The sequence below is a fragment of the Hibiscus syriacus genome, unplaced genomic scaffold (assembly GCF_006381635.1).
Source record: "Hibiscus syriacus cultivar Baekdansim isolate YM2019G1 unplaced genomic scaffold, ASM638163v2 tig00014773_pilon, whole genome shotgun sequence".
In the NCBI taxonomy this organism is placed as follows: Eukaryota; Viridiplantae; Streptophyta; class Magnoliopsida; order Malvales; family Malvaceae; genus Hibiscus; species Hibiscus syriacus.
This window is the reverse complement of record NW_024062337.1, coordinates 121,926-144,743: the sequence shown is the minus strand read 5'-3', so window position 1 is coordinate 144,743 and position 22,818 is coordinate 121,926. Positions and strand designations below refer to the sequence as shown.

At 32.4% G+C, this 22,818-nt stretch overlaps 2 protein-coding genes across 7 annotated transcripts; one reads left to right on the top strand and one right to left on the bottom strand.

Annotated features, from left to right (window-relative positions):
* Positions 1 to 1,139: 1,139 nt before the first annotated feature.
* Positions 1,140 to 2,338, bottom strand: LOC120207449 (putative ribosome biogenesis protein C8F11.04). Its single transcript, XM_039206900.1, is given in 2 exon segments — positions 1,140 to 1,829; positions 1,832 to 2,338. Coding segments are annotated over 2 exon segments (1,035 nt in total). The 5' UTR covers positions 2,313 to 2,338; the 3' UTR covers positions 1,140 to 1,275.
* Positions 2,339 to 7,445: 5,107 nt separating this feature from the next.
* LOC120207448 (ubinuclein-1-like) lies at positions 7,446 to 21,277 on the top strand. Of its 6 annotated transcripts, none has more exons than XM_039206899.1 (12): positions 7,446 to 7,810; positions 8,606 to 8,682; positions 9,424 to 9,609; positions 9,676 to 10,007; positions 11,568 to 11,649; positions 11,752 to 11,861; positions 12,008 to 12,094; positions 14,160 to 14,264; positions 14,717 to 14,857; positions 14,945 to 14,992; positions 18,769 to 18,870; positions 20,522 to 20,708. In XM_039206899.1, exons 3-12 carry the CDS (start codon positions 9,474 to 9,476, stop codon positions 20,561 to 20,563), a joined length of 1,185 nt encoding a protein of 394 aa, XP_039062830.1. In that variant the 5' UTR covers positions 7,446 to 7,810; positions 8,606 to 8,682; positions 9,424 to 9,473; the 3' UTR covers positions 20,564 to 20,708. The 6 variants fall into 6 exon arrangements, with proteins under 6 accessions (XP_039062830.1, XP_039062827.1, XP_039062825.1 ...); XM_039206896.1 differs by having other exon boundaries at positions 7,450 to 7,810; positions 20,526 to 21,277; XM_039206894.1 differs by having other exon boundaries at positions 7,452 to 7,810; positions 8,606 to 8,677; positions 9,419 to 9,609; positions 20,517 to 21,275.
* Positions 21,278 to 22,818: the final 1,541 nt, after the last annotated feature.

Below are 22,818 nucleotides of genomic sequence, written 5' to 3'. Positions count from 1 at the left end.
TCGAGTTCTTCTTTAAAGGGCATGTATATTTGTGGATACTGTTTGGTATATTTGAGATGTTAACTTATTTTAACTGATGGTATGTATATTTTGAATTGTTATATTTTAGGAGCTCCGGATGTAAACCTTTTGTTAAGATATGGTTTAATTGTTTTATTATGAGTAATTACAAATATATGTTCTAATAAAGCAAGTAAAAAAAATTGGTTAGCCACTCTAGTGGTTCTGTGTGTTATTCTGATCAGTCGAATGTGTGTCGTATTGGGTTAGGGTGTTACAATACTACTTTATTAAATTTATCGACTATTATAAGTTACAAAAATGTTCCTCTAACTATAGAATGTTGTTTTGTTGAGTCTCTCAACTATTAAAAGTTACAAAATGGTCACCCGATTATTCATTATGTTCCAAACTCAACATTCTTTGTTAAAAAGTTGAGGGTATTTTGAGTTGAACATTAATATGTTGACTGTGATATGATAAAATATAATCCTCAAAATCTCAAATGACTATCATAACTCAGTCATCATATTAACATTCATCTTAGACAATCCCTAATTTTTTAATGGAAAATGACCAATTTAGAACGTAATGAATAGTCGGTTGACCATTTTATAGTTTTTAATAGCCGATGAACTCAATAAAATAGTACCCATAATCGAGAGACCATTATATAACTTTTAATAGTTGATGAACTTAATAAAATCCTATGGTCGGGGACCATTTGTGTGCTTTACCCTGCTTGTTTTTACTTTACTAAAGCGTACAAGTACATGGGGCTTTGTTCTAATAATTGCAAAGAACAAATAAACTAGCAAGCGCAAAGAGGTAGAGACTATCAGGAGATAAAGAGATGAAACTTGCTACATCAGACAACGGCAATCTATAAGATTCCTTTGCTACATATAACCAATAGGCGAAATTAGACTATTAGAGGCACCTTCATCAGTTTCATTTTCAAAGCCTCAGCACAGCTCAAATACACAGAGATATTTGTGTTCTACATGTATATTCTTTCACATTACAATACCATTAATAGTTATCTAAAAATTGTATTTAAACGCTGCTTACAGCAATCATTCTCTGAAAGTCTGAGTTCAAGAAGTAAAACAACATTCTGAAATAACATACAGCATTAGAAGACAAAGAGCAGTCCACAATTGAAAGCCGAATCCAATAACAAAAGAAACAATAATGATTACTAATCTGCAACAACAAGCAGCAGTGAAGTTCAACTTAATGCCTAGTTTACTAGGTTGTGGTGAGCAAGACAAATCAATAAGCAGCTACCTTTTTCTTCTTTTTCTTATCCTTGACCTTCGTGTCAACAGCACTTAACTTTTTCAGAGCACTCTTCTTTTTCTTGGTCGAGATAGTTTCGGTTGTGATTTCATCCTTTATATCAGCCCCGGAATTCGAGTCATTAATATTCTCCTGATCATCCATGTATTGAACTTCATGTATCCTCCCCTTGTTCTTCTTCTTCTTCTTTTGATGAGAAGCATCTTCTTTCTCTTCTTCAACTTCTTGTTTTTCCTCCTTAGAAGAAGTAGGGTGTTCGGGTTCAGCGAGAATCTTCAAACGCAGATCAGGCATAGCCTGGTAAACAGGTAGAGCCAAGCTGTCAAGCAACTTCAAGTGAAACGACCTTATATTTCCCCATTTGTTCGGCACAACATCTGCAATCCCATTAATAGCAGCTTCCACGTTCTTGGCAATCTCCTTTTTCCCAAGAGAAAGCTTAGCCACCTTCACCACGCAGCAAGTCCCACTACCCAAGAACAACATAGCAGAGGAACAAGCCTTCTCAATCTGTTCCTTCCAGTTTTGTGCTTGAGGTCCACAGGCACAGGGATCTTCCTCTTCTTGAAGAACTGCTTCCCCAATAACCGAGGCAGAAGGGGGATAATCCTTCGATCAGCGAAAAACATGTCGTATGAATCGCAGAGTTTCCTTTTGGCCTCGAAGGGCTGATAATCGGTCTTGAGCTTCGACAGCTTGATCACCTTGGTTACGGGTATGTTTTCGGCCTTGATTTTCTTGGAGGTGGCGTCTTTGGTGACGCCTGACTTGGGCCGGTCGTCGATGAACATGCAGAGCTCGGCGGGACCCGAAGAGGGATCGATGAGGGGGTGAGGCAGAGGCACCTTCACCGGATTAACGCGAGGCTTCTGAGGAATTTTCTTGAGGCTGACGATGAGATATAGCAACTCATCCTCCTCAAGAAGTTTGGGTTTTTGCAAATGAGACTGAAAATCTCTCCATTTGAGTAGTGCATTCACTGCTTTCTCTACCGCCCCTGCTATGGCCATGCCGCTCTTGTTCTTTGGGACTTGGTGAACAGACAGGGTTTTATGTGGGTTGTTAGGTTTTCACGAAAATTTATAGGTTAGACTTAGAATTAAGTAAATTATTAGATTGATCACTTTACTTTTATATTTGTATATTTTTGTTCACAAAATATAAGAAATATAAGTTTTGATCACTTGCATTGTCGATTTATCAAATTATGATTTTTATGCCATCGATTGTTACATTTTTGTTACTTAACTTCTATTTCTTGTTAATTTTATGACATGGTACATTAATCAAAAGGGGATAACCTTTAATTTTATCATTGAACTTTAATAGAATACTAATTAGACCTTGAATTTTATATAAAATATCATTTTGATCCATGAATTTTAGATAAAATATCAATTTGATCATTGAATTCAACTAAAGCCTATCATTGTCGCCATCACTCACCATCATTATTATCGATCATTTTCAATTGACATCGGTCCTCGTTGATTGTTAGACTCCAAAATTTATAATTCACACTTTTTTGACATTCTAGATACAAATCTAAAGTGTGTTTCACTGAAAAATTTTAAACTCGTTAAATCTAACATAAAAACCTTCAACTTCCTTTAAAGTTAAACTACAATAATCAATTGGGTAAAACTACATGATTGGTCACTTTCGTTTAGGTTTTGTACACTTTCCCTCACTAAATTCAAAAAACATAATATTTAGTCATTTTTGTTTTTATGTAATTAATATGTGGTCATGGAGAGTAAACTGTCATTATACTTTTAACATAATTTTGTTGACGTGATATAGTGAATATATAAAACTAAAAAGGATAAACTACACGAATGATCACTAATATTTTAGCAAGTATGGGTGTTTAATCGGATAATTCGGTTAAACGATCAATCAAAATTACCCAAATTTCATTAAACGATTTTTTTTCATTTAACCGTTAAACGAACCAATTTTTTTCAAAAAACTTTAAGTGACTCATCCTCCTCGAGAAGTTTGGTTTTTTGCAAATGAGACTGAGAATCTCTCTATTTGAGTAAAGTATTCATTGCTTTCTCTATCGCCTCTGCTGTGGACATTGTCACTCCCGTTGCAAATGTTCTTTCCTTTGTGACTTAGGGAAAAGTTAGGGTTTTATGACCATGGCTATGTTTTCACAAAAATTCATAGGTTAGACTTAGAATTAGGTAAATTATTGGATGGATCGCTTTCTTTTTATATTTGTATAATTTTATCCATTAAATGTAAAAAAGTATGTTTTGAACACTTGCGTTGTCAATTTAATAAATTTTGATATTTTATGCTATTGATTGTTACATTTTTTTGTAATACCTCAAATTTTGGCTAGTGACCAAAATGTAATTTTTGAAAGTTTAATGGTTAAAGTATGAACTATGTAGAAGTGTAGGGATAACAATGTAATTTTTGGAAGTTATATATTTTGGCCCGTAAATGAATAATTTATTCCGAAATTGACATTTTCGTGGAAATCAAAATTTTGATTCAGGATTTGTATTAAAAGCTATAAAGTAGTAAAGTATGATAAGGATTCGAATAATCAGATCGAATCAAAATTTTACAAAAATTTTAAGGAAGGTAGTTTGGGGATATAAAAATTATATTGATATTTTTAATTAGTGGAATTTGATGTGAATTAGTGGAATTTGGTGGAATTTGCATGTTAAAGTGGAATAATGCAATTTAGTGACTAAATTGAATTTTTAAAAAACTGAAAGGGTAAAGAGAGAAATTGATAAATAGGATTTTTATATTTATTTAAGGTTATTAAGTTGGAGATAAAATGATGGCCTGGATGAAATTATTAGGATTCATTAATGACAATTTTGACTTTTGAGTTAAAATGAATTTTTAATTCATTTTAAAGGGTTTTTAAAGTGAGAATAAAGAGATATTTTATAAGAAATTTCTTGAATTCTTTCTTCTCCAATAGCTGGACGAAACTTCCATAGAAGGTTAGCAAGTTTTTTTTTCATTTTTAGTCCATTTTAGTGAGTTTTGGGACTAAATTGTGAAATAAGAAAATCACCTACACTAAATTCTCTACAAATTGGTATAAGTATTGAATTGTTTCATGTTGAAATGTGAAAATGGATATTTATGCTGGATGAAAGGGAGTTGAGAATTCAATGAAATTAGGTTTGGTTTTGATTGTAGAAGTGTTGTAGAGTTATAATTAAGCTTGAAAAGTGATTGGAAACCAATAAAGGGACTAAATATGAAATTCGGTTATGATGGGGTTTTATGGAAAATGTTGAATTTGATTGTCTTGGTATGTAATTGATTGAAAATGGTTGGAATTGATAGGAAATGAATTTTGCTTGATGAATCAAGCTTGAAAACAAGTTGGAGATTGTTAGGGGCTATTTTGCAAGACTTGAGAAATTAAAGTATAATTATGCAGTTGTTGGAAATTACTGTATTGTGCAGGAATTTTTGGTTTGAATAATAGAATGTTGATTTTGGTTCGATATGGAAGATTTGGAATAGATTGAAGACTAATTGAAAGGCTTGGTAAAGTTCATGGTGAAACTTTGCAAAAGTGTAATGTTGAAGTATTAGTTTGGAAACAATATGAAAGTGGTAGGAAATAATGATTGAAATGGATTAAAAAAATGTTAAGGGACTAGTTTGAGCAACTTTGAAAATACGGGGTTTGATTTTAAAGAAAGGTTGATTAGTGGTTAAAAGTGAAATATTGAAAAGTTAAGTTGATTATTGTGATAAATGACAATTTTTGGAGACTTAACAAATTAATTTGGTGAAATTAAAGTTGGTATGAATTCTAAAAGAATTCATAAATGGTGACTAAATTGTATGATTTATGAAATTGAGTGACTTGGCGAGAAATATAAATATTTATGGAATTGAGGAGTCATTTTGGAAATGTTGAAGTTATTATTAGATTTTGATTACGTTAGTTTAATACAAACATATGGTTTGCATGATGTTTATTTGATGTTGTCTAGATTTTGATAAATCTTTTGACCAAAGCAAAAAAAAAAAAATATCTTCGTAAAAGGTTTGGTAGTGAGGCTAATAAAGTGACTACATACTTATATTTATTTTAATATTTTGAAGTGAATCAAATATGAATTTTATTATAATGTATTTATTTTATAATATTTTCTAAATTAATTTAAAAATGATTTCGGGTATGAACTGTCAAATCGCTTTAATTTATGTTATGGTTATCTTTGAATTTCAATTGAAATCTAGTATGAATATGAAGCCCATTGTATGTGCATTGAGAGTTAGTGGTACGATTGACATGTCATGAGATTGAGTGATTTTGTATTTTGCACTATAAGTGCGTTCTTGTATCTTAGTGTACATATATTTTGCACTATTTGTGCGTTCTGTTCTGGCAGTTACGATTGCATATTATGCACACACCCGTTCTGACTCGTGTACATAATATTTTCAGTTGTGTACATTGGGCTATCTGTTAAATGTTCTGAAATATATATATGAATGATTGATTCATTGAAAGTAAATCTTTTTTTGAATTTTTTTATGTGAATACAAATATGGGTGTTCTTAAATAATATTTTCAGGTTTTTGATGAAATAAAGAATTATTTGGTCTATTATATGTTCTTATATTTTTATAAGACATTTTATATAAGAAATGTTTATTTATTTTTATGTCGATATGATTTATTTATTATAAAAAATGCATCACTAAATTGTTACTTAGCGTATGAATATTTTCATGCGTAGGTAAACGAAAAGATCAATAAGTGGATTAGGGAGCATAACATGCATTTTTGCAGATCACATCTATTCTAGCATTAGTACGATATTTACCGTTTTGACTTATCTAGTTGACATGTATATTAAATATATGTTTATTGCTCTGATATATTAATTTTATAAGTCGAGTTGTATTATATAAATTAGTATAAGTAGTGTGCATGTTATTAAATATTACTAATATTTTGCATGAATAGTAATTATTAAATTATAGTTATATCGTTATTAAAATGAAATTTTAAGAAGACAATTTAGGTAGTTTTGTTTTAAATATGAATTAGTAATAAACTGCCAAGTTAGTGCCTTAAATCAGATTTGATTTTAAGATCAACGTATTAAATTTTATATTAAGCAATTAATAAATTATACGAAAAAAAGGTATTTATGAATAAGTTTAAAAAAGGTTTAAATTTTTATCCAATTTTTGTTTAGTAAGTGTTTACAAGTTACTGTAACATCTTTAATTTGTAATTAAATACGTTTATGGGTTAATGATGTTACATTTTGATTACTAAACTGTTATCTCCAATTAATTTGATGACATGTTTCATTCATCGAAAGAGGTCAGTTTTACAAATTTTATTGTTGAACTTTGATAGAATATTTGTTAGACATTGAAGTTTAGATAAAATATTATTTTAATTTTTAAACTTTAGATAAAACATTAATTTGATTATTAAATTCAACTAAAGTTTGTTGTTGCCGTCGTCGCTCACATCGTTATTGTCGATCATTATCGATCAATATGGACCGTCGTTGATTATTAAACCCCAAAATTTATAACTCACACTTTGTTGACATTCTAAATTTATAACTCACAAGTTAATATATGCTTAAAGGCTCTCGATAACGAACGTTTATATCTCTATTATATTATGTACTCGAATTCGATACTTCAAAGGATAACAAAAGAATTGTTAATTTCTTTAATTATATATAGAGATGATAGTTGATCAAGTTAGGTCGAGCTTTTGACTAATTCAACTCTGATTAAAGTAATATATTCTTTTCACTCGATTTGATCCGAATTTAGAGAGATTTTATTCACTTTGATTTTTAAAGGTAAAAATATCTTTTATACAACTTGACCTTATATAAATTTTTTTAATTTTTATTTAAAAAAATAGAGAAATAATCATATATATATATATATATATATATATATATATATATAAATTTTAATATTATCCCATATCAAATCACATACTCGAACATAAATTCAATTTGATCTAACTTTACTTTTCAATGATTTTAACTCGATTTGAATCTAAATTGAAGAAAATCCATAACATTACATCAAATCAAAACCTAGATGCAGAGGGAATTATATAGTAAGGGCTAAACATTTGACCGGAGACCCAGATCATTCAAGATTCAAATCAAATTCAATGGGTTTCTCCGAATAAAATTTCAACAGCTTAAACCCTCTCTGCCTCGACTAAGATCACTTTGGTTATCGATGGCTGCATATTCTTCTGCCCGAATGCTATAGGGATCAAGAACTTTCAAGAGTTGATCCCATGGGGGAAGGTGATAAAAGCATTGGTGTTGGTGAGGAAACCTCTACGAGGGTTTCAGATGGTTCACCATCATGGTTGTCTGCTAAGCGACAAAGATTCACCATCGACCTCAGGCCTGGTGAGACCACGATAGTTTCTTGGAAGAGGTTGATCAAAGACGCTCACAGCACTTCCCCGCCTTTGACTGCCCGAAACATTGAGAATTCTCTGGTGAGAGTTTTCGGTCCAAGCCATTTTTTCACTAAATTGCTTGCTTTTACTTCTATATCTTTGTTTTCTAGGGTTGTAGTTTGGGACTTTTTTCCCCCTTTAGCGAATTTAACTTTGCAGGAATAGAATGCGATTATTAATTCTGATTGTATTTTCTTTTTCTTGTAAATTTAATTGGGTCTTCGTTACTTGTGCTTGTAACTTATGTGAACAGAATACCTATTTTGGTTTCCTTTGCCCAAAATATTATTGCCACATAACACTATAAGAGGTCTTTGGTACCTTAATGTTGAATTACAATCAGCTTTAAGATCTAGAATGTTCTCTCTGCCTGGGCCTCTCTTATTAAATTCAAGCTGTAAATGTAATTTGCTTTCCTGAATTGGTCTTTGTGGTATTCGTTGTGATTTCTTAAATTAAAATTGTTCAATAGATGGACCAGGCATGCTTTACAAAGTTTTCATTTGTGGTTTTATAATTTTGGATGGGCAATGTGGTAGCATTCTTTTGAAGATTCTGTTTCATTTTTAAATTTGCTGCCAACGAACCCACTTAAATGTTAAAATTTGAACATAATGACTGCTTTCTTGACACAATTCAACCACTAATGGTTCTCTTGATGTTTATAAACTTCAGGAAGCCAAAAAGGGTAGAGCTAGGTTAGCCAATTATAGCTATAAATGTGATAAGCGTGGATCTATGCATGACCCTTTTTCCTTAACCTCTGCATTCTGTTGGATTTCATCAATTTAATGATCTCTGAAATTGTTCATTTGTCCATTGTTATGCATGCAGGATGAGTGTTTTCATGAGGACAAGTCAGCAAGTAAACAGAATGGATTACTTGTAAACTCCAATAAATTGGAACGGACGTGAGTCTTTTTCCCTATTTAAGCCATTCTTCTTTCTATGCTTTTCATATCCTCATTGTTGGTATGATTCAAGAAAAAAATGATATTTTCTTTTTGGATTTTCTAACCTTAGATCATAGTTGATAAATGATATACCAATTCTGAAAGTTTCTTTATTAATCAGTCCAAAATCTTTAAAACGGAATAATATGTAGTTATTGGTTTTCCTTAACTACTTACAATGTTTTCTTTCTAGGATTACAATTTTGTCTTTATTTTTGAAACCTAAACCATGAAGCCATTTAAATCACAACTTTGGGTTTTTTTTTCAATATGAGCTACCCCTTTTGCCCTAGTTAAATTGACAAAGTACATTTTTTTGCTCTAATTTTTTAAACTTTGACTTCTATTATTTTAATTTTTAATTAAATTTTATAAAAAATATATTTTAAAGCTACTTCATTCAAAGTTTGTAATATATATATATATATGTGTGTGTGTGTGTGTGTTTCAATTTTTTTTTTACCAGTAATGGGTTTAAACTAATAGAAAGTCGGGGTTAAGAAATTTGGACCACCAAAAATCAAGATGTCACAAGTTTTATTTGGGTGAAGAGAGTTTTACTTTTAGCATATAATTACAGATTCATGATGGATACTTTTTTTTATTCTAATATTTATTCATGTCATACTTTGTTTTAGAAAATAATTTCTAATCTTATTGTTGATTTGACTCCTTTTGATGATATATTATTTGGTGCAGAAATGAAACTGTTCTGTCAGTGACTCAACCATCAGAAAACGGAGAAAGATATGGCTGAAGTTCGGGGAGATAAAGTTGATGATCTTGTACTTAGTAAACATGTAAAAGTGGAACAGGGAAGGCTGAATTGTGCGGCAACAAATGCAGTGCTTGAAGAACAATCTTCTGCCCTCTTGCAGATCTCAGCTGCTACCGGTGAACCTAATCGGAGATTTCATGATCTGTTTAGTTCTGTAAGATCTACTAGCAAACTTGCTAACATTGGTACTAAGTCTGAGCATTCTTCATATACAGAAGTCTCAAATAAAGATGCTTCCATAACTCCATCAAATTCAAAGGATTCTGATAAGTATAGAAGTATAAGCATCCACTCTAGTGATTTAGGAAATAATACAAACTCTTTAGCAACATATCAGAAACATCTGGAAAAAAGGTTTTGTAAAAAACATAAGTCCCCAGTGAGAAAATTGATGACTGAAAACAATGAGGAAGGAATTTCCACTGAAGTAGAGAAGAGGAAGAAGCGGGCAACATGTGGTGAACTGCCTGATCTTAATCTTCCTGTTTATCCAGTGCAATCAGAGGTAAGCAACAGTATCTCCGAATTTTCATCAAGAATATATAGGAGTTGGTCTTTTTTGTCACTTGTCACATTTCTTGAGTATGTGTAATTCATTTGTCAGGACAATAGGACATTTCTGCATGTGAAATGCCTGTCTTTAGATTTTGAAATTAAATTATTATAATTAGCTACATTTCATGGTTAGAATCCTTAGTCTTATTCCATGATTAGTTGAGCTACTTTGTCTAAAGATTGATGTACTATATCCTACCATAGCCTGTAATAGTGGGTGGCTTTTGCACTGTCTTAGTGTTGATGCAACTGCTGAGAGAACTGGTGCTCAGTTGTTGCCAGTGATTAAGAACATTCCAAGCTCCTTTTCTCTTGCTAAATAAAATTGAACTCACCTGTGATATTGCATTGTTGGGTAAGCTTTTTTGATTGAGCAACTTGACTTAGTGAGTTGGTGGTTGAATTCCATTCTTTATAGTCGTACTTTACTAGAGGAGATTCTGTCTCACCTTGATTAAATGAATATTGACTGAAATTTTTTCTGTATCAGGTTCAATCACAAGATTCAAGTTTTGAGCCAATATCTGTGTAAAATTATAGATCGATTTAAAAATAAGTTGGTAAAAGTCAGCTTCTTGAGTGGGCTATCTAGCTGCTCAAATTAAGTCTTAGCAAGCTCAAAACCTTTCTGACTTGATAGAAGTTCAATTGACCATTAGCAGCTAGCAAGTCAAGCCTGAGTAGGACGTGTGTAGATTAACTTACAAACTTAGAAATGTTGATAATTCATTGTCTCTTCTTTTGATTTTAAAGTCACATCTGTGGATAAATTCAAACATCTATGATATGGAATTTTTCTAACGACTGGCTAAAATAAATGTGGTTACATTAGTCACATGGCTTATGGAAAAATAAAGTAAAAAATAATAATGATGGAAAATAGCTCATACACAATTGATATCGATTTTCTTTCTTCTAATTGTTGATGGGGAAAATGTAAGCATTTGAAGTTAGACAAGGTAACAATTAATATGTATCAAGCTCATGTTTTCTGAGTGGTTCCAAGTTTCTTTTATTCCTTTAATTGTTCTTGTAAACAAGAATAGGAAACCTAAGCATTAGCTCTTTAATTAAAGAGAAATTTTCGCATGCATGAACTTTGTAGTAACCTAAATAATAATGTTTTGGTTTGAATTGGCTCAAACATTTGGTGGAACCCATGGATAGATGACTTTTGACTTCGAAAAACAGTTAAGCAACTCTACCTTGATTTTATACATGAAAGGGTACAACATTGTTGCCTTCTAGGGACCAATTTGTTATTATTATTATTATTATTATTTATAGTTGAGCTGAGAAAGAATGCCAATAAACTTTTGAACGTTAATTGAGGACCTTAGAGAGCTAAGATGCCCTTGACTGTTATTTTTATAATATATAAGGGCTGGTACATTTTACTTCTTATCCTAGCAATTGTTCTTTTCGTCTTTGCTATTTCATGGCTGCATAATGATTTGCATGAGCTTGTCTAATTAGGTGATCTTATGTTCAAAATTTCTCCTATCTGTAGTTGAAGGATGTTTCTAATTTGAGGCCAAAAGGAACTATGCTTGAAAAGGCCATGAGAGAGTTGGAGAAAGTTGTTGCAGAATGTGAGTTGTGTGGTTATCTTAGTATGTTTAATATCTTTCTTATGAGGAAGTTTAAGTTTTGTTCTCTTTAACCGGCGGGTGTCTGCTCATTATTCGTAACAGCAAGACTGTCAACTATGGAAGTTCAGGATATCGATGCTTCATCTGCTGCTATCGAAAGAAGGTTGCCATGTGAAGTTAAGCAGAAGCTTGCTAAAGTTGCCAGACTAGCAGTAAGAATAATATAGTCTGTTCAATTATTCTGTAGCTCTATTTTTTCTCATTTTGGAGAGAGAGAAAAGAGGGGGGGGGGGTAAGGGTTTCAATTTCAGTTAAAAGTTATGATTAGTTTCTAAACCCTCTTCTATACTAATTTCAGCACTCAAGCCAAGGGAAAATATCCAAGGAGTTAATCAACATGCTTATGAATATTCTTGGGCATTCAATGCAATTGAGAACATTGAAGGTATGAGCTCAGTCACATAGACCTATAATTTGTGTACGGGAGCCCAGTGCATCGAAATGTGGACAGTAAACTTAATTAGCGTAGTGCATAACATTGTTGTTTAATCACATTGGAGTTACTTGAGACCATGTAAGCATAACTGGGATGGGTGTAATTTCTTTCATTTTCCCTTTTTCTTTTTAAATTAGCGATTATATATACCTATTTTATGTATAAATGTATTTCATTATTTGTGTTTAGCGCATATGCATTATCATTTAGTACTATATTTTTCATTAAATTTCTTGCTACCTCAAATTATTTATTCCGTACATGAGCAATTAATTTCAATTTAGTTGTGAAGTTGAACCATAAGCCTAGGTTTTAAGATGCAGTGCAATCTAGGAAAGGCAATTTAAACTCCTCTAGAATAGAGGCCTTTTCTGGGGCAGCTTGCTTTTTTCTGATAAGTGTTTGCCTTGAAAGGCAAAATCTAAAAGGCACAGAAGGCATGCATTAGTTGAGTTCTTTTTTACGAGGCATGGACGCTGCTCCCTCCCTCTCACATCTGTTTCTGGTATCATTGCATCTTGGAAATATGCTATGCTGAAATGAAGTATCCAATAATATGATACAAGAGAGTGGAAAGATAATGCAATAGTAAGTACTAGGGTTTGAGGCTGCTACTGGATACTGCATTGCTGAAAATGAGGGAAACTAGGTAATAGGGTTGAACACCAGGCTTGAGTAATTGGGCTTTATTTGGAAAGTTCAGAATTTACCAAGTACTATTTGTTTTGTTGCCTTTGGCCTATAAAGCTTTGGGCTAGATTATTTGATTTATATTCAACCCGGATGCACATATTTCCATGGTAATGGTATCAAACAAAAGAAAATTTGTACATGTGTGAACATATCTATTTCTATTTTGATGGACTTGGGTCCATACACCAGCTATGGCCCCAGTTTTTATCCTCCCATTAGTTAAAGAGATTTCATCTTTTATCACGGACAGGGTGCACTCTATTAGACTGATTCCAAGGGTGTGTAATGGGGAGGCTGATAGTTTAGCAAAGATGGGAATTGGTTGATGTTTAGTCGTTTCCAGTGCGTTTTATCGTTTGAGTTTAGGTTTTCGGTTATGTTGAGTAGCTTAGTCTGTTGTGTTTTTTCAGTATGGTGTCTACGTTAAATCTTATGTAATTTCGGAGGAGTAATAAAGTTTCTAAGGCACTCTTTTCCTCCTTCTTTGATCAAGAAGGAGGTTTTTAAGGAGGCCTGTCATTCTTATCAAAAAAAAAATTTTGATGGACTTGTTATAGAACTCATGGTAAATAAATAGATTCGAATATGACAGTAGAGTCCCTAGTAGAATCTTCTGGAGTCTTGAAACAAATAGTTTTTATTGCTTATATCCAAGCTATAAATGAGATGCATGGAGTTCTCTTTGTAGGCTTGATACAGAACACATTCATTGTTAGGTTTATGCCTCTATTTCTATTTTGAGGGGTTTGATATAGATCTCATGGTAAATAAACAGATTTGCATATGAAATTAGAGCCCCTACTAGCTTCTTCTGGAGTATTGAAATAAAGAGTTTTTATTGCGTAAATCCAAGCTATAAATGAAATGAATGTAGTTCTCTTTTGTAGGCATGACACAGTACACATTCATTGTCATGCGATCTTGTCTGTACCTGCATATTGTATCCTTTTCCTGTGTTGTAGCTTCTCTTTTGTTTTCTTCAATGAAGAAATATGATATGTTAGCTTGTCATTTCGAGAACTAGAAAAGTCTAATATTGCCGCTTATAAATCCGTGCCGGTGATGGATGTGGGAGAACTTGCATGTAGAGTATTGTGAAGATCACTAATGTTTGATCTTTATATCACTATAATAAAGAATTATATCAGTTACTTTTTTCAATTATAAAAGCCTTATACTGCACGGTTTTAGGTATGAATGCATTCTCCTTCTGTTAGATGGTTGAATTTTCTAACTAAATTCATAACTTATTGTGTTTTGATCATGTACTTGCTTGCTAACCTTCTTTCTTACCCTTCCCCAATTGATTGTTTGGATTCAGAGGAACTTAAAAGAAATGATTTTAATGGAACTCTCAGCAAAACAAGAAAATGCTGATAGATTTCAACAGATCAAATTGGAGGTCACTGAAATGATCAAATTGCAGGTTTCCTCGAAAATCACTTTGAACGATTGCAACATAGTTTTGGATGCTTTGTGGTTGTAGGTTCTTAATTTCTTTCACAAGAAGCTGTTCTCTCTTTGATGCCTTGGTTCCACGTTGCTGTTTGAAAAAATTTTGGTCTCTTGCTATCATAATTGATGCTCTATTAAATTGAAAGTTATGGATACTATCCCTTTGATGACTGGCATCATGCAACTTTCTTTCTCACAAAAGAAAGCACTTATAGCAAAATATATGTGGAAACTTTGTCCTCCATTATATGCTCTGAGAATAATGTGATACAAACATTTATGGCAGCAAATTGTTGTCTTATCACATATGTTAGAAATACATTCTTATCCCACAATATATTATTTGGCATATTTGCTTATTCAGTGGAAATTGAATGATAATAGTTTTAGTCATTTGCCTTATTAACATGCATAGATGTCCAGGTATCTAAGCTAGGAGATGTAGCAACTGGCAGTAGACAGGAAGTGCTTGGTTCTGAAGAGAAAGTTGTCCTTAAACAAAAACACTGCATGGATAACATCATGGAGGATAAAATCTGTGATCTTTATGATTTGTACATTCAGGTGCTTTTATCAACCAACTATTCTTGTTCTCCTTATTATAAATAGCTTTATTAAGTTATAACTTCTTTACATTATTAATGGTTGTAGGGGATGGATGAAGACAAAGGCCCGCAAATCAGAAAACTATATGTTGAGGTATTCATTGCTCCTATGAAATTTTGTTTCCATTTGCTTGTTCCAATTTATTTGTTTTTCTTCTGTTAAGGAACTGCCTTGATATTTTCATAGACATTGGCTTATTCTTTACTGATAATGAATTGCAAGCATGAGGTGTTGCATTATCAATATTTGACCTAATGTATGGAACATTGGTCTCAAGCCGTTTGACTTGGGTGTCATCTTCCATCCCCTTCAGTTCAACAGTTTTTGTTCTTTGAGCTGTCAAATTTTTAACTACTTAGAGAATAGGTTAGGAATGGATGACTATTTGTTTTAAACGTAAAAGGTGATGTCAGTCAAAGTAGTTAAATGGTTAGATTTAGTTTCCCATTTGAAGAACTATGGATTGTCGTAGAATACTCATATGAAGCCAAGCTGTATTTAAGGTTCATACTATCTTTCAAGTAATGTGAGTGGCTCAAATATCCTAGAAGTACAAAAAGAAACTTGCGTGAAACAATACATTAAGAATCAAAATAATGGAAGCGTTAGACCATTAGAGGCATGCTCAAGGAGTTTGTAAATTGGACGTATGATATGGCCATGGATGGGCTCGAAGGTGCTGAGACTTATGGTTAGGGAGGCCAACGTTTCATTAGAAAGATTAATGTAATGTTGAAAAACAATTTATAATTAAAAATAATTATGATTTAATATTTTTTCTCATACATGTTTTTATTCAAATAAATTCCTTTTTTCTTTTCTCATTTATAACAAAGTTTAATTTTATTGTCCTTATTTTCTTGATCTAAAGAATTTTTTCAGTATTTATCATTGTATATAATTAAAATAGTTTCCATACTTTGGTTTCTATAGTGTTTTCTCTTTCTTATGTATTGTATGGATTCCCAGTTAGCTATTGTCTTTTATTTTATTGGGGATATGCAAAACATGCGAAACTAATCACAAAACAAAAAGGTTTAATTATTTGTATGATTAGTAATAAAGTATTCATTGAGAAATGAGAAGACCAAGTGAACCATGGGTAATTCTTATAAAAGCAAAAGATATTATAATTGACAAAAATCCTTAAAATGCTTCCATGAATTGGAAAATGAATTAATTACTGTAAAGAAGTTGACAAAGATAGGAAAAATGAAAAATGTCAGCGGCTAAATAAAGAAGTGTGATTCTAAATGCAACAAGCTTCTCTGATTGTGAGGTTTCTTTTATTTTTCTATCTCAATCCACAATTAAAGAAGTTAAGATCGAAGAAACCATCTAAAGTCAACTCTACTGTTGTTAGTTAAAATATGATCCTTCTTTTCTGTTAGTAAATCAGGCCGAACTTATTTTAGGAAAAGCCATTAGTTGATTTCGTTTCTCTATTTAAGGATTAGGTTTTGATTTTATTTATTTTTTCTTGTTAAGAACACATGAACAGAATCGAGTCACTAGGTGATTGATAGAAAAGTCGAAATCATTTATAATGATTCTTGGGACAACCTATGGTAATTGATTGTTCGTCGCGATGAAGGGAGAGAGACCTTTTAGCTCGACAAAGGGAGACTAAAGCCTTTGGACTCATTATAGAGAGACCCAGATCTCTTTAGGGTTCTTTTTATAGAAATTCTGCATAGGGTTTTATTACATGTTACTTGTTACTTTAAAGAAAAAAACCAATTCTTTAATGGAAAACAAATCGATTGAAATAAAAGTATAATCAAGAAACAAGGAAAGAAACAAAATGACAACCTAAGCCTTAAATAGAGTATCGAAATTAACTGTCTTTCCTAAAAACAGTTCAGCCCATAACTCTCTGTAATTGGAATTAATTTCTGGCAAATTCTTATTACTCCTATTGTCTTCTTAAATAGAGGTTACATACATTGTTGTCAAGGTGTGCACCTAGGTCCGTCTACGCCTAAGCATTCTACAATAAAAGCGTCTCAAACCCATTCAAACGAGACCCATTTGATTAGGCACATGCCTGGTGCGCCTAATTGTGCTTTTCAGTAAGGTGATAGGCATAAAAATGCCCGTCTGCTTGAAGTTCTCTTTAATTCTTTTACTTTCACTTTTTTCATTTGATATACCTTTACTGGTTAGAAGAGAATATTAAACCTGTACTTCTCAACAACTAGGCATTCAGCAACAAACATTAACCACAAGGAAATCAAGCATATTGATCGTTAAAAAATTCTGGGTTTTATAAATAAACTAGATTCACTTTAATCTCACTTTAGAATTTATTATATATCTTACGTTATATGTATGCACATGTGTGTGTATATATATAGAAAGATAGAGATAGATAGAGAGAAATATGCAGAAACTCATGCATATACATATTGCGGTTTACTTCACTCGAGCTAGAACTTTCTTTTGTGCCTCGTGCCGGAGGTAATATAAGGGTTCTAGTGCCTAGGGGGTGCCCCTTGCACCCTTTACAACACTGGTTGCATAGGAAACTATTCATGTAAAATATGTAACTTTGAGGACTTCGAATTATAATAAAATTACTTGCTAAAGTAGAATTGTTTGCCTTTCCATCTTTGGTGCCTTTGACTTCTTGTGTTCGATGTCTCCCCTATGATATGTCCACAAATGCATCCATAACATTCTTGTTCAGTTGGTGTCTATTAAGGATTTCAAAATTGTTTTCGTGTTCGTTTGTTAAAATTATCTGTGTTTATGTCCATTTATTTAGATTAATTTGATGTACATATTCACAGACGTTAAACAAAAACATATTACTGAGTGTATAATTGAAAATGTTCACAATAAATTATAATTATTTATGAATAAAAAACCACAAATCAATATATATATGATAAGAAGAGGAGGCCTTGTTAAAACATATATATATATATATATTTAGATATAAACTAGTGAAACATAAATTTGACTAACTACATGATAAATAAATAAAATAAACAAAAAAATATTATCAATTACACCATAATAAAACAATAAACTAGCTTTAAATTGTCTATTAAACAAACTTTAAGTGATCCATAAAGAAATTTCTCGTGAACATAGATGAACTGAATATATCTTGTTCGTGTTCAGTTCCTTTAATAAACGAACGTCAACATCTTTGTTGGTCTTTTCTGTAGCTTGATAAACTAACATAAACAGAACTATTTATGAACTGATCATCAAACGTTCTATTCATTGGAAGCCCTAATGCTATGCGCTTAGGAGTTTGTCTTCAACTTGTTTGTCCTATTGACTTCTACCTGGAGTTTTAATCTGTTTTACATTTCATTTGATCATAAATTATTTTTTTGTATGTGTCCCATCACATCGGAAGAAATCAGTAGTACTTTTCTATCTTGAAATATTGCTGTAATTGCAATTTGTGAATCTGAACTTTTAATTGAAGCCATATGGGCCTAGATGATTAAATTTGTTCTGTTCATTTTCTTCTTTAGTTGTAATTAGAATGGTAATAAGTCACTTCTTTATTTATTTAGGGTTCACTTGCCGATTTTGTTGATTACCAGTCTAGTAAGGAACTAATGGGAGTTATAATCAAAATCATTTAAATTTTTTTTATTGAGATGGAGGTATTGAAAATGCCCTATATCTTTTAGGGAGAATATGGCTTCGATTAGTAATTTTTCCACAAATTAAAATTGCCCTCTGAAATTGTAACGATTTCACTCATTTCCTTGCTTTCTATTTTTATATTAATTCTTTAGTACTTATGTTTTAAGGCTTACCAACTTAGCTAGCTGACACCTTTCTATTAATTGCATTCTTCTTTCATTGTGTCATTTTATTTATACTCTATATGGGTGATACAGCTTGCGGAACTGTGGCCAAACGGAATCATGGACAAACATGGGATAAAAAGTGCAATTTGTAGGGCAAAGGAACGCAAAAGGGCATTGTGTGAAAATGATAAGGTATGCACATGTTTTGTAGTTATTGCTTATTATAAAACTCTAGTCCAATTCTGCATTATATATTGGTGTCATTAGATATTGACAAGAGGAGAGGATGGTCAAATGCATTAATTTAGTTTTTTTAGTTCAAAACCAAAAGGAATAAATAAGTAGAATAATAGATACCGGATGTAAAGTGTTCTGTTTTAATGAATGGAGGCCTATGTCTTGACGTGGTAGGCTGTCGAAGGACTGAATTTGGATAATTTATATTTGCAAGTTTCGATCTTCGATGAAGATTGATATGAAAGGGATATAATAAACTGGGACAGGTCATATCCCTTATGATAATAATTTCTTGTTACCCGGTCTGGACTGTGGTTATAGGTACTTCATATCATCGAAAGTCATTTATGCTAATATTTTCATATTTCTTGTTAGTAGAAAGGACGTATCGACCTTTTAGCTAAAATTGTGAATGATAAAGACTGCAACCTGCAATCGAGTTCTAATCAGTGTTTCCTAGTCACCAGGCAGCAGTTAATCGTGCAAAAGTGAAGTGGGCCTTCATAAATATTTAATTTTTGAATTTATATCTATTAAATATTTCTTAGTTTCTTAGGAGACTATACCTAGACTGATGTCTAGTTGCTTGTTTTCGTTCAGTACCCCTGGCCTATGGCAACAACTGTATCTTGTTATGGAGAAGCAGCGCAATAGACATTTAGGATGCAATTTTAGGAATTCCAAAGTTTAGTTGGGTCATCCTTGTTAAAGGATATGGCTAAAATCAATTGCCAATTGGAGTCTGACTTGAACATAAAACCATAAGAAATTCAGGTTTTAGCGAATGGGGGATAGCACTATTTAAAAATATCCCTCATTTAACAATCACCCCTTGTTTAGACCCACAAATGGTCAACCTCGCATGGTGTAATAGGCTGAATTAATAGATTACACTTGGCTTTGCTATCATGTTAAGCATTTATCCAACCTGAATTTCTTATGGTTTTATGTTCAAGTCGGACTCCAATGGCCTATTGGCAAATCTTTAAGAGGATTGATGCTCTCTCTTCCTAATGGAACCTTGAAACAACAAAAATTAAAAGATATTCCTCTAGTTAATAGATATAAATAAAATTTGTAATACTTGCATGAAATTGACAATGGAGCACTGTGAAATACGTGCATTCATTGGATTTTAGGTATCGATTTAGTGCTCTGAACCTTGGCTCTGGTTCAATGAACAGAACGTGTCATTTTCTCGTACATTGGTGTTGGACAAAATGCTGTACTGCACGGATGCCATTGAAGTGTATAATCAACATCCTGTAGAGAGATTTTTTATAATCACTAGAGTCATGATTTCTATTTAAGACGTGATTTGCTGAATTGTTAGTTACTTCAGCCTTTTGCTTATACTGGCAGATTTGAATCTTGTTACTAGTTACTACCATAGATTGTAGTGTATAATTAACATCTTGTAGAGAATTTATATACTCTGGAAGATGTGTCGGTCTACTTAAATTTGGTTTGCTGCATTTTCATTTCCAACAGCGACATATGCTGGCATATTTGTCTTGTTACTAGTTAGTAACATAGAATGTATTTCCTTTTATTCTTAAACTGAAAATTTCGACAAATGTGTGGGCATGTTTATTATTAAGGTTAGAGAGATCAGGAGAAAGAAGTCGGCACAGAAAATGGAGGGTAGTGTTGAAGGAGAAGCTTGTTCAGTTTCTGAATTGCAGGCTGTGCAAGAGAATCAGGAATCTGCTTCTAGTAGTCACATTTTAGCTTTGCCTTGTAGGACGACTTCCTGTAAAGAAACCCTGGATCAGCACCTTGCTGCACCTCGTGAAATTACCAGTGTGCAACCAAATTCCGGCTTGGACATTTCTGAAGAGAAGATTGAGAAAATGGCAACCCCATCTCTGAAAGAGCAAATGAAGCAGAAGGAGAAGTCGAAGAATAGAGAGAAGAAATTATCGACGAAACAGGAGAAGGAATCTCGCAAATCTAACAAGAAGGTTATTGGACAGCCAGATGCAGCGAGCTAGGAATTGGCTTCCCTCCTCCCCCCCCCCCAAAAAAAAACCCCAAACCACAGAACAAAAGCTGCGGATATCATCCTCATCGACTCTATTATCAACTTGAAATTGACAACTTGTAGAGTGAGGCGTTGTAAACTTTCTAATTTGCATGTATAATTTTAGGGAATCAACTGAATTTTAGAATTACAGATTGTGAAGTTGCGTTTTTTGCTGTCGTTTGACGACGGAGGGAGAAGATACGGTGCAGCATTGATGCAGCTGAATTTGAGAGTTTTTGTGATAGAGAAGAGTGCAGAAAGCATGTTGATGTCTTTTGGAGAAAAGGGGATTTGATCGACATTTTAGAGGATGGGTTCTTGAATTGGTAGATTATTTCTTTAACCCTGAAGTAGTATAATTTTTTTAGTTGCCTGTTTTGGGCACTTATGGAAGGATTTAGTTTTCCCCTCGGATCAAGCATTGAATATTGGCTCAAGTGTAGTTCAGTGTTACACAAGTCGTTGTGCCATTAATATTCTAACCATCTAATCATTAGGTACGATGAAATTACTTGGATTTCACAGGTCTCGATATGATCTAATCAGCTTCAAGTTTTATTAGGTTTGAGCTTTTTTCTTTTGAGCTCTTTAAAATTTTAATTTTTTAAGTAGCTCTATTAGATTAGGTAAAATTGGGCCAATAATCCAAGCGGATTAATTATTTGGCCCAATAGGTCAACTCAAAAATTATTTTGGGATCTACAGCAAATATTACGGGGCACGTGAAATTTGTCATGCGAGTATGATGAGTTTCATAAAATAAATTCGAACTCGTTATATGAGAATGATGAGTTATATACAATTTTGTCCCATATCATATGATGAGTTTTGATTTTTTTATGTATTTTATAAAACTTGTCACGTGGGTATGATGAATTTACGAGCACAACGGCAAATAAATTATTCCTTCTGATTAATTGTCTAATTTTGCTTTCATATTTGGATTTTTTTTATCTTTACATGTTTAAACGATCTAGATTTTTCGATATATTTCATGTTCAAACTCATTTGATCATATAATCATATAGATATAGATATAGATAAAATATATGACAATAAAATTCAAATATATATATATATATATATATGATTAATCTAATTGATTATAAGTGGGAGTATCTATTATAAAATTTTTTAATCATTTGATTGAGCGCTCAAATGCTATAATTCGTTGACGTGTTGACGTGTCAAGACTTACAAGGACAATAATCGTTTATTTTAAGTTAAAGTTGTTTGATTCGTGTAAAAAATTATATATATTCAAATCTTCATTTATAATAATTCATACATTTCTATATATTTCAAATTATTTAAAATTTTCATCATTAGCTTTAAAAATTATCATTAAAATATTTTTTTATAAAATAATAATTATAACTATAAATAATTTAATCTCATATTTTGCTTTCTCCTAAGATTAAGGATAGCTTAGCATACTTTTGCAAGTTTTTAAAAGCAATTTAATAATCAAAGAGCTGAAGAAGCTTTCAATTTGCGAATAAGAAAGCGGATTAGAGAGAATGTAGTTTAGGGTAAGAGAAAGGACGGAGAGGATCAACCTTCCGAGGAGAATGATGTCCACGCGTCACCCAAGTAAAACCTCGAAGTTTTCTTCCGCCGCCGCCGACGATTCTGATGACTCCGACGGCATCGTTGTCTGCGAGGTCGCTCTCTACATTCGCTCGCTATTTCTCCCTATTTCTTATATATTTGATGGTTTTATTTATCCTACATATGCGACTCTAGGGTTTTGTGTATAGGGTTTTTTCCTTTAGCATTTTACATTGTACGAAGCCAATAAACTGCGGATTTCCCCCCCTTTTGGGATGCGGATATCCAAGAATAGAAGAGTTTCAGTAAGGAACTGGAATGGTAAA

Coding starts and splice junctions, on each gene's coding strand:
- LOC120207448 (XM_039206894.1), top strand. CDS start 9,474: ATGGCTGAAGTTCGGGGAGATAAAGTTGATGATCTTGTACTTAGTAAA. Junction 12,095..14,159: donor TGCAATTGAGAACATTGAAG/GTATGAGCTCAG, acceptor GTTTGGATTCAG/AGGAACTTAAAAGAAATGAT. Junction 18,871..20,516: donor CATTGTGTGAAAATGATAAG/GTATGCACATGT, acceptor TTTATTATTAAG/GTTAGAGAGATCAGGAGAAA.